The following is a 12654-nucleotide window of genomic DNA, read 5'->3' on the forward strand; positions in this document are numbered from 1 at the left end:
CACATGATTTATTACGTGAGCGTCTCATGATACTTTTCTACTTCCTCCGGTCTGACCTTTGACCTCTTGCAGTCAGTGATACGTCTATTAATGACACTCAGGCTGGGTATTAAACCGAAGTGAAAAGAGAACTGGGATTTATATGTGAACACACACACACACACACACACACACAAAACCTTTATATGTGAATACAGACACACACAAGGACACAGACAGACAGACACACACAGATACACAAACAGACACACAGACAAACACACAAATACATACAAGGACACACAGACACACACACAGAGATACAGACACAGAAATACACACAAGGACAAACAGACACACACAAGGACACAGACAGACAGACACACACACAGATTCACAAACAGACACACAGAAATACACACAAGGACAGACAGAGATACACAAGGGGACACAGACAGACGACACAAGGATACAGAAATACACACAAGGGGACACAGACACACACAAGGACACACACACAGATACACAAACACAGGGATACAGACAGACACAAACAGAGATGCACACAAGGACACACAGACACACACAAGGACACACACACAGATACACAACCACAGGGATACAGACAGACACACACAGAGATACACACAAGGACACACAGACACACACAAGGACACACACACAGATACACAAACACAGGGATACAGACACACACACACACACACACACACACCGAGATGCACACAAGGACACAGACACACACGAGGACACACAGACAGACAGACACACACAAGGACACACAGACACAGGGATACACAAACACAGATATACACACACCTACGCATACATGTAAATGAAATGAAACTGTGTAATGAATAGGCTTGCATGTGTGTGTTGCTGTTAAACTAAACTGCTGAAACACAGTTACTGTTATTATTAGTTTCCTATAACAGATAAAACGTCTGTTTACGTTTTCTTCATTTCTGCTTACATTGGACCCCGATGTTGTAGCAGCTCGGCTTGTCATGTTTTCTAGAAATCACAAAAACATGTGAACTCCTTAAAACATAACGTTTGAGTTTTATCTTTGACTGTTACAGTGCAGCTCTGATGACTCCTGTGTGATCTCTGTGTGAATGAGCTGTTGCTATAGAAACAATAACCATAAATATACGTTATAATGTCAGAGCTGCTGTTAAAAGAATTAACCAACACCTTTTAGACCAATCAGTGTCCAGAACTCAGCAGCTCTGTGGTGTAAAGTATAGAATTTAAATTTGTGCAGTTTGTAGTTATACGTGTGTGTGTGTGCGCATGTGTGTGTGTTTGTGTGTTCACCGGTTGCGTCACTCTTGATTTCACACTTTCAATGCTGAGTTGCAATAAGCTTCAACGGCCACGTTAACCACAAAACCTTACTCAAATCAAAGAAACTGTGCAACACGCACACACACATACATACATACACATACACACACATACATACACATACACACACATACACACACAAGCCGATTCTTAGAAACTCTTTTGAATAGCGTGTGCGTAGGTGTGATGTGCAGCTGAAGTGTTCAGAATCTTTGTGTGAGAGAGTTTTGACTTCTAATTGAATCATATATTATTTTTATTATTAGTGTCAAACTCTATTGTTTAATTAGATTTGTAAATTTCGTCACGACAAACTTTGATGTTGACTTTGACGGTGCAAGTATTCGCAAAGGCTGGTGCTTTTTGGAGGCGAATGGACATAAGGGTCAGGGTTACTTTTGGGGGCAAGTGGACAGAAATATAGGGTGCCAAAACATTTAGAGGCAAGTGGAGACGAGCATGTGACGTCATCCGAATACTTTTGAGGAAGTTCCCCTCATTGTGCTGAGTGTTTTGATATGCCACATGCCTACGTTGTGCAAATTTTTTATTTTTCACGTGACATCACGTGAAGTCATCAAAATACATGTGAGGAAGTTCCCCTCATTGTTCTGAGTGTTTTGATATGTCACTTGTCCATGTTGTAAAAAGTTTTTTGATTTTTCATATTTTGGGGGCGGGGCTGCGGGACAACCGAAAGACCAATCGGTACACCAATTTAAAAGTTTGTTTAGAGTCTCACCCTGGCCGAGTTTGGTGTTGATAATTCGAAAGCTTGTCGAGTTATAAACCTCCAAAGTTTATAATGGGAGTCTATGGGGTGGGAGCCATTTTGAGACCCGGTACCGGAAGTACCGGTACTCGGATCGCTTATAAAAGTAATCGCAACAAACTTCAGACCAAGGTCTACAACATGTCCGAATTTGGTGCACGTGGCTCGAAAGCCCTAGGAGGAGTTACTCTTGATACATTTTTGTCTAAGCTTAAATAGGAAAACAGAATGTTGGCTTCTACAAAGCGACATAATTATTTAAAATGTGTTTAGATGTTGTATGGTTCAGAAATGTCAACAACCTTTACTTAGACATCTGTCATCTGATAAACCGATTGCTTCACTTTCCACCTGAATTAAATTCCACTGGCCAATCAGGGCACAGTGGGCGGGGCTTAATCTGAACAGATGGACTAAAAACAACAAGATATTCCAGATTAGCTGCTCACTTACACACACTGTAGTAGTTATAGTGCTGATTATATAACAGACTTGTTGCCATGACAACAGGACCGAAGAACGGTCAACTTCAGCTAACTCTGTAATCGACATACTAAAAGCACACCACAGCCCTGCTCAGATAGTGCGGTTACTACAGGTTGCCATGATTACCCTGACATCTCTTACAGTGCCTTTCAAAAGTATTCATACCCACTGAACTTTTCCACTTTTTGACACGTTACAACCACAACCATGTATTTTATTGGGGCATGTGGAAGAAGGTGCTCTGGTCAGATGAGACCAAAATTGGCCAAAATTCAAAACGTTATGTGTGACAGAAACCCAACACTGCACATCATGTCGTGGGGATGCTTTTCTTCAGCAGGGACAGGGAAGCTGGTCAGAGTTGATGGGAAGATGGATGGAGCCAAATACAGGGCAATCGTAGATGAAAACCTGTTAGAGTCTGCAAAAGACTTGAGACTGGGGCAGAGGTTCACCTTCCAGCAAGACAATGACCCTAAACATACAACCAGAGCTACAGTGGAGTGGTTTAGATCAAAGCAAGTGCGGTTCTAGGGTTTCATCTTTAGGGGGTTTTAGCCCTCAGTGAGAATTTAAAAGAAGAAGAGTTTTATATTATATATTATATGACTACATAGTAAGCCAAAAGTTATGGTATTATTAAAAATGGCAAAAGTGAAGAACACAAATTTTATGCATGATGTAATGATGCCAGTCTTGAATCAAATCAGTTCATGTGTGTGTGCATTCTCTACAAACAGTGTGTCCAATGAATGCAGTCATTAATAAACAAATATTCACAAGACAAAGACCAAATCAGTAAATGTTATTTTTATTTAGTATTGAATGGATTGTTTGCATTAATATTTTGTTTGTGCTACAACTCTGGTAATAAGATTAGTGAAATTTCACTGCATTTGTTTGCCGTCTTTCCGCCGATCGACGTTGTAGATAAACGCCTCCAGCTCTGACTGCGCGTGCCTGAGCTTTTCCGTTCAAACAAAGAAGACAGCTGATGATGCACTTTTGAAAGACTACAACTCACGTGCGTAAAAGCAAAGTAAAAAAAAAAATCACTTTTGGATCAAACCGATGAATAATTTTCTTTCCCATCGACAACATGTCCTGCATTTAGTTTTTGGGTGGCTGAGATCACAGACATGGGGGCAGGAGCCACCCTAAAGAAGGTCTAGAACCGCACCTGGATCAAAGCATGTTCATGTGTTAGAACGGCCCAGTCGAAGTTCAGACCTAAATCCAGTTGAGAATCTGTGGCGAGACTTGAAAATGTTCTGGGTTAGGTGGTTCTACAAAGTATTGACTCAGTGGGGCTGAATGCACTAAAGTGGGACAAATGCACTTTTCAGATAATTATTTGTAAAAAAAAAAACAAAACAATTTGGACACCATTTATCATTTTCCTTCCACTTAACAATTCTGTGCCACTTTGTGTTGGTCTATCACATAAAATCCTAATAAAATACATTTTTGTTTATGAGTGTAACGTGTCAAAATGTGGAAAAGTTCAGTGGGTATGAATACTTTTGCAAGGCACTGTACAATGAAATCAGAGATGTGTGTGTTACGGTGTTACGCCCACGTGCTGTCGATGTTTAGACAAGTTTATTTAAAAGGCTTTTTTTTTAATATAAATTATTTTATGTCCTAGTGATAAATCATTGCAGCCCTGAGGTTAATGTTAATGTAGTTAACTAACTAGTTTTCTCAGCACTCGTATTCAGTAGGATTGTAACAGGTGTTTGTGTGTGTGTGTGTGTTACAGGTTTTTGTGTAGTTGAGGGGAAAAAAAAGAGAAGCTTTATCTGACCGTTTATTACTTCACATTTTGGGAGTTAAAAAAACACACTGGGACTGTGTGTGTGTGTGTGTGTGTGTGTGTGTGTGTTTCTCTGTGGTGTATTGTGCGGTGAGGAAAGGGTAGCTGCTGTTATTTTTGGCCCAGAGGTCTTGAAATACCTGCATTGTGTAGAAAGCGGCTACAGAGAAAGTGTGTGTGTGGTTAGCAACGCAAACCACTACAGGAGTAAAAAAACAACAGGAATTGCGCAGTCATGTTAAACAAAACACACATAAAACAGAGAGCAGGGCCGAGGTGGAGTTACACCGTAGTATGTGCACAGGGTTTCCATGGAGTGTTTCCTCACCGCAGTGTCGCAACATGAATGTCAAAATGGTGAAAATGGAGCGTGACCTTTATGCAGCGAACGACTTTTAAAAACACTCACTAATAAATAGAACCTGTCTGTTTCCTGTCTTAACCGTGCTGTGTGTGTACGTGTGTGTACGTGTGTGTGTGTTTGTGTATACATGTGCGCGTGTACATGTGTGTGTACACGTGTGCGTGCGTGCGTGCGTGCTTTTACGTGTGTGTACGTGTGTACATAAATGTGTACATATGTGTGTGTGTGTGTGATGTGGTAGCCTAGTAGTTAAGGTGTTGGGCTACCAATCGGAAGGTGGTGAGTTTGATTCCTACCATGCTGCCACTGCTGGGCCCCTGAGGGCCTTGACTCATAAATGTATAAAAATGAGATGAAAAAATGTAAGTCTCTCTGTATAAGGGCATCTGCTAAATGCTGTAAATGTGCCCTAGGTAGGTCAGTAGTGTTATCATTGTGTACCCTATGTAGTGAGCAGACACAGTGAATAGTTTGTTATCTGGGATTGACAGATTTAAGGAAAGAAAGGTCCAACTGACCACATCTCTCTCTCTCTCTCTCTCTCTCTCTCTCTCTCTCTCTCTCTCTCTCTCTCTCCCAGTATTACTAAGGAGAGTATAGTGGATGTGGAGGCCGTGGTGCAGAAGGTGGAGCAGAAGATTGAGAGTTGTTCTCAGCAGGATGTAGAGCTGCACATCCAGAGGGTAAAAACCATTACAACTAATACTACAGCAAACACTATGCCATCTATTCACAATACTACTACAGCTTCTACTATCACTAGGAACATTAACAGTATTAGTACTAACTCTACTACTGTTACCCTTACTGCGACCAGCTCTGCTGCTGTTCCTACTGACTGCTGCTGAAACTACTACCACCACTACTGTCTGTCTGTCTGTCTGTCTGTGTATCTGCCTGTCTGTCTGTCTGTGTATCTGCCTGTCTGTCTGTCTGTGTATCTGCCTGTCTGTCTGTCTGTGTATCTGCCTGTCTGCCTGTCTGTCTGTCTGTGTATCTGCCTGTCTGCCTGTCTGTCTGTCTGTGTATTTGCCTGTCTGTCTGCCTGCCTGTCTGTCTGTCTGTCTGTCTGTCTGTCTGTCTGTCTGCCTGTCTGTCTGTCTGTGTATTTGCCTGTCTGCCTGCCTGCCTGTCTGTCTGTCTGTCTGTCTGTCTGTCTGTCTGTGTATCTGCCTGTCTGTCTGTCTGTGTATTTGCCTGTCTGCCTGTCTGTCTGTCTGTCTGTCTGTGTATCTGCCTGCCTGTCTGTCTGTCTGTGTATCTGTCTGCCTGTCTGTCTGTCTGTGTATCTGCCTGCCTGTTTGTCTGTCTGTGTATCTGTCTGCCTGTCTGTCTGTGTATCTGTCTGTCTGTCTGTGTCTCTGCCTGTCTGTCTGTCTGTCTGTCTGTGTATTTGCCTGTCTGTCTGTCTGTCTGTGTATCTGTCTGCCTGTCTGTCTGTCTGTGTATCTGTCTGTCTGTCTGCCTGTGTATCTGCCTGTCTGTCTGTCTGTCTGTGTATCTGCCTGTCTGCCTGTCTGTCTGTCTGTGTATTTGCCTGTCTGTCTGTCTGTCTGTCTGCCTGTCTGTGTATCTGTCTGCCTGCCTGTCTGTCTGTCTGTGTGTCTGCCTGTCTGTCTGTCTGTGTATCTGTCTGCCTGTCTGTCTGCCTGTCTGTCTGCCTGTCTGTCTGCCTGTCTGTCTGCCTGTCTGTCTGCCTGTGTGTCTGTGTATCTGTCTGCCTGTCTGTCTGTCTGTCTGCCTGTCTGTGTATCTGTCTGCCTGTCTGTCTGTGTATCTGCCTGCCTGTCTGCCTGTCTGTGTATCTGCCTGCCTGTGTGTCTGTATCTCTGTCTGCCTGCCTGTCCGTCTGTCTGTCTGTGTATCTGGCTGTCCATCCCTCCGTCTGACAGTCTGTATAAACATCATTAACAATACTGCCATGATAAGTACTATTAGTACTGTACTACTCCTACTACTAACACACACTCCTCCTAATCTCATTAACACTGTTAGCAACAGCTCTATGTTACTAACACCAATAATACTATTACTCCAGACTCTCTTCATAGATTAATCAAGTCTCTGCTCTCTGACTCAGTCTGACTCTCTGTATCTCTGCCTCTGTCTGTCTCCTTGGGTCTTGATCTGTCCATCTTTCTGCCTGACTCTCGTCTCTCTGTCTTTTTGACTCTCTTTGTCTCTGACTCTGTCCTCTCTCTTTCCCAGCTGTTTGTGGTGAGTCAGGCCGAGCCTCGGTTGCCTCTGCAGTTGGAGGATGCTGTGAGGCCTGAAGCAGAGGGTGAGGAGGTACGAACCCTCACATATGTGCAGCTTCATCTGAAATTCATTCGTTTTAACATTCATTTATATTTCTTTTGTTGATTTCAAAACCATAAATGTCTGATGTATGACTGCAGCTCTGTAATCTTATATTTGGGTGTGATTTTTATCATGCAGGAGGGCAGAGCCACTGTAAACCAGGACACCAGACTGGATAACCGTGTTATAGACCTGAGGGTGAGTACCCTCTCTCACCATTTTATTCTTTTTTTTTTCTTAACCACTTGGTGGCAGTTAAATGATTCATAAATGAGTCATTATGAAACCACTATTTCACACATATACATGCACACACACACGCACACATACATGCACACATGCACACACACACACACACACACTCTCATGCCCTGTTCTGACACTTTGCTCTCACTGGTCAGTAAACAAGATGTAAACCATGCGATATGGTACAGAATGTTCAGTGCTATGTCTTGACACGTAGCAGATAAAAAAGTAAAATGAAGGCAGTGGCGTGTAACCACAGTGACGCACTTGTTCACACACAGCTACACCTTTGTCGGGTGGGCGCCAGAGTGTGTAAACAGGAAAACACCTCAGAAAGTACCGCAGCATTAGCATCACAATAGCATCCTAGATGATGTAAGACGTCTTGCATAACATTTAACTGAGATTTGTGGTCCTGGATAATAACTCTACAGTCCTGGATAATGTAATTACTATCCTGGATATTATTCATCATGGATGACCTTACTCTCTTGAATCCCCTCCCCCTGTCCTGTATAACATAAATTTTCTATCCTGTATAATGTCACTGCAGTCCCAGGACACATCAAACAGTCCTGGATAAACACTGTCCTGGATCAGGTTCATCACACCCTTATTCTTGATAACCTCCCTTTAAGTCACGAAAGTATTGTCCTGGATAACAGTAACCTTGGTTGAGGTTATAGTACTAACGTAGATCGTGGATTACTGTCCTGGATGATGTCCCTCTAATCCTGGATGATGTCCCTCTAATCCTGAATGATGTCACTCTAATCCTAAATGATGTCCCTCTAATCCTGGATGATGTCCCTCTAATCCTGAATGAAGTCCCTCTAATTCTGAATGAAGTCCCTCTAATCCTGGATGATGTCTCTCTAATCCTGGATTTTGTCCCTCTAATCCTGGGTGATGTCCCTCTAATCCTGAGTGATGTCCCTCTAATCCTGAGTGATGTCCCTCTGATCCTGGATGATGTCACTCTAATCCTAAATGATGTCCCTCTAATCCTGGATGATGTCCCTCTAATCCTGGGTGATGTCCCTCTAATCCTGGATGATGTCCCTATAATCCTGAGTGATGTCCCTAAAATCCTGGGTGATGTCCCTCTAATCCTGAGTGATGTCCCTCTAATCCTGAGTGATGTCCCTATAATCCTGGGTGATGTCCCTAAAATCCTGGGTGATGTCCCTATAATCCTGGGTGATGTCCCTCTAATCCTGAATGATGTCCCTCTAATCCTGGATGTGTTTTCACGTTTGTCTTGAGTGAGGTTGTGTTTCTGTCGTGAATAGCACCAGTTATTTTTCTGCAGAACGGCATTCTGTTTATCCAGGATGACGTTAGTTTTATCCAGGATGACATCACTTTAATAAGATTCAGGATGATGCTCTTGTTGTCCATCTTCTCCATTCAGTTAACTCAGCGCTTGGCCCAGAGCCCTCACCTGAATCTATAGAGCATGCTGTTGTTTTCTTTTCTTTTTCTTTTCACAGTCTCAGAAGGTCTACAATCCATTTTAACAGTCTATTTAAATACAGGATGTTGAGCTGAACCCGAGCGCTTTGTGGAGCGTTGAAGGGGAAGTCAGGTCTGCGCTCGAGCTCGGTGTTTGTTCACACTCTCTCCTGTAGATGTACGCTGTGGCACAGGTGTAAACACAGCACCTGCGCTTAGACTTAACACATTTGGGTCCAGCACAGATTAATCACCTATAAATGCATGGAAAGACAAACAGGAAACTCTCTGCACAGGCTGCCTGTGTACCTGTGAGTTTCATCTTTGAAGTTGTTTGTCTTTCTGTAAAGAACGTGTTCGGTTAAACAGGAGAACGAACAAGACACAGAACCAGCAATGACGGCGACATTTTCTGTTTGTTTGTGACTTAATATATTCTACTCATGCCACACACACACACACACACACACACACACACACACACACACACACACACACACACACACATCTCTTACATCTGAAACCATAGATCGATATCTCGTACTACGACCACACCATATAAAACCACTCTAAACATGTCACTGTAACCAATCAGAGCACAGTTAATGTTCACATGACGATGTCTCACAGACACACAACTCCAGAGTGCTGATGGGAAAATTCACCCTGGTAGTGAGTGAATATCAGGTGTTTTACAACATTAAAGCAGAGATATGAAACTGCTGGAAGCAATTTGGGGGAAAATCAGACGAGTTAGTGAGAAAATCAAGTGTGTTGTCGTCATATACATTCACACTAACTGACTGATTCTGTTGGAATCAGGACAGTGCGCTGTGTAAACTTGTCTAACAGTAGTGTGTGTGTGTGTGTGTGTGTGTGTGCGTGTGCAGATGATTCCTAGTTATTTATGGTTACGGTATTTTTTCATTTTATTTTTTGTCCCTTTTCATAGACGACGACGAGTCAGGCGATTTTCCGTCTGCAGTCAGGAGTGTGTCAGCTTTTCAGAGACACACTCACCAAGAAGGGCTTCGTAGAGATCCAGACACCTAAAATCATCTCGGGTACACACACACTTGTTCCCACACTCACACACACGTAAACACACGTACACAGTGTTCCTTTCTGCACCCGCAACCCACAGAATCATGCTGAACTGTGTCATAACATCATAACATTTGGGCACTGTGTCTCTCTCTCTCACAAACACTATCTTTTTATAGTTCCCTTTTTTTAGCTCCACCAATCAGACTCCGTGGCTCCTGTGACTCTGTCACTTGCGTAGTATTTTGCGGTTTTAGTTTCTCCCTGACTAGAGAAAAAAAATCCTAACGGTCTCTTTCACTTCCTTATTTTTACTCCCACCAATGGGAGTGCAGCGATCAGATTCAAACTTGCCGCTCTTTTCGGGTGTGCCACCTGTGGTTGGAAAAACACATTGTTCTGATAAAAAAAAAACCACATCCGGTGGTATACACACACACACACACACACACACACGCACACAGTCTTTAGGGACAGCATTTGTACAAAATGTACTTTCAATTTGTATCAAAAGCATCAGCGGGTCTTGTTGCTATGGCAACACTGGCACAGATGCAGTTGTATATTTACATTCTGTAGCCCATCTGTTGTGAAGCATAAAGATACTCCAAGAAAATGAACAGTCGCTCACTAGTGTGAACAAATCTCGAGCTGATCCTGGGATTATTTTCTTGAATTAATCAATTCTTTAATGTTTAATGATGCCAAGTTCTTGAGGAGACACAGACTGACGCACACACTCTCACCGAAAGTAAACATGTACACTGACGTAAACAAGCACTGAGAAGCAGGTCACACTCTGATACCAAAATAACACATGAAACAACTTCCTGTTTTTATCACAAGCCCGTACTAATCGCTAGATTTGGATGGCACTAAAATGTTTAATGCTGTATTAATGCAGCATCAGCGAGGCTTCAGGGGGACAGCAGTGATTTGAACTCTGTGTGTGTGTGAGACATGTTCTTGTAAATCATCACAAACAACTCATCTCTTATCGGTTTAACCCACATAATTTTCTGTAGTGTATTGGTTCAACCATTAAACACAACTCTGTGTGTGTGTGTGTGTGTAGCTGCTAGTGAAGGAGGTGCGAATGTCTTCACCGTGTCCTACTTTAAGACGAGTGCGTACCTGGCTCAGTCTCCTCAGCTCTACAAGCAGATGTGTATCTGTGCTGACTTCGACAAAGTCTTCTGTGTTGGACCAGGTAGATCCCACACACACACACACACACACACACACACACACACACACACACACTACTGCTCCTTGACTGTCTACCTGTCTCTGTCTGGTTGTCAAACTGTTATCTGACAGAAGTTAGTACAAACCTCACATTTATGTAAATATTTTATTATATCTTTTCATGTAACCACACACACACACACACACACACACACACACTACTGCTCCTTGACTGTCTACCTGTCTCTGTCTGGTTGTCAAACTGTTATATTTTATTATACCTTTTCATGTAACAACACTGAAGAAATGATCTCAGGTGTGAAATGTGTCACCACCTTCGGGCGACCATGGGGAGGCCTGTCCTGAGTGGATCCTGTCCTGTTAAACCGCTGTATGGTCTTAGCCACCGTGCTGCAGCTCAGTTTCAGGGACTCGAAGATCTTCTTATAGCCTGCACCATCTTTATGTAGAGCAACAATTCTTTTTTTTTTTTTTCAGATCCTCAGAGTTCTTTGTCATGAGGTGCCATGTTTAACTTCCAGTGACCAGTATGAGAGATTGAGAGCGATTAACACCAAATGTAACACGCCTGCTCCCCATTTACACCTGAGACCTTGTAACACTAACGAGTCACATGACACCAGGGGGAGAAAATGGCTAATTGGGCCAGATTTGGACATTTTCACTTAGGGGTGCACTCACTTTCGTGGCCAGCGGTTTAGACAGGACAGTTTGAGGGGACAGCAAATTTATACTGTTATACACGCTGTACACTTTCTACTTTACATCGGAGCACAGGGTCAATTCTTCAGTGTGGTCACATGAAAAGATATAAAATATTTACAAAAATGTAAGGGGTGTACTTACTTCTGTGAGATACTGTATATAGATCATCAGACCATGTCAGGTTATACATTTGACAGACTCTCTTCTCCAGAGCGACGTACAAAAGTGCTTTTAAGTCTCTAGTGTTGAACACATTAACTCTGGTTCACTAGGTCACAGACTTAAGGCACCATGAGCCTAAAACACAGGGGATAAAGTGCTAGTTCAAGTATTTCATGAAGAAGAAGGTCTTCAACCGTCGTTTGCCAACGACTCGGCTGTCCGGACGCCTAAGGGAAGTTCATTCCATCATCTCGGTGCCAGAACAGAAGAGAGTCTTGTTGTATACTTACCTGTTACTCTGAGTGATGGTGGGACCAGTGGGGCAGTAATGGTAGATCTGAGGGAGTGAGGTGCAGTGTGAGGAGTGATGAGAGGCAAAAGGGAGCTGGTCTGATTGGCCTTATTAGTAACATGTGAGGAAAAGGACAGCTGATTTTTATGGATACTCCAAGGTTGCGAGCTGTGGCTGAATCAGAGAGCAGATCGTCATTTAGGGATGTTGCAAGATCATGAAATGGGGATGAATCACTTGGGATGATCAGCTGTTCAGTTTTTCTAGGATTGAGCATCAACCGATGACCCATCATCCACGATGATATTTCTGCCAGACTTGCTGAGATCATGTGAGGAAATAACTTTACCAATACCCCTTTTCCACCAAAAAGCTGGTTCAGAGCTAGTGCTAGTTCTGGTTCAAAGTTGATTCCACTGGTGAACCTTCTAAGAACCGGTTTGCCTTTCTACCAG

At 42.9% G+C, this 12654-nt stretch overlaps 1 protein-coding gene across 1 annotated transcript in view; it reads left to right on the plus strand.

Annotated features, from left to right (window-relative positions):
- dars1 (aspartyl-tRNA synthetase 1) overlaps positions 1–12654 on the plus strand; it is a 29402-nt gene that overhangs the window by 8179 nt on the left and 8569 nt on the right. The window contains exons 7-11 of the mRNA XM_027162603.2: positions 5366–5468; positions 6994–7074; positions 7225–7284; positions 9740–9851; positions 10907–11041. Coding sequence (XP_027018404.1) covers positions 5366–5468; positions 6994–7074; positions 7225–7284; positions 9740–9851; positions 10907–11041 — 491 coding nt within the window. The remainder of the gene's footprint in view (positions 1–5365; positions 5469–6993; positions 7075–7224; positions 7285–9739; positions 9852–10906; positions 11042–12654) is intronic.

This window comes from Tachysurus fulvidraco, chromosome 6 (assembly GCF_022655615.1).
Source record: "Tachysurus fulvidraco isolate hzauxx_2018 chromosome 6, HZAU_PFXX_2.0, whole genome shotgun sequence".
NCBI lineage: Eukaryota > Metazoa > Chordata > Actinopteri > Siluriformes > Bagridae > Tachysurus > Tachysurus fulvidraco.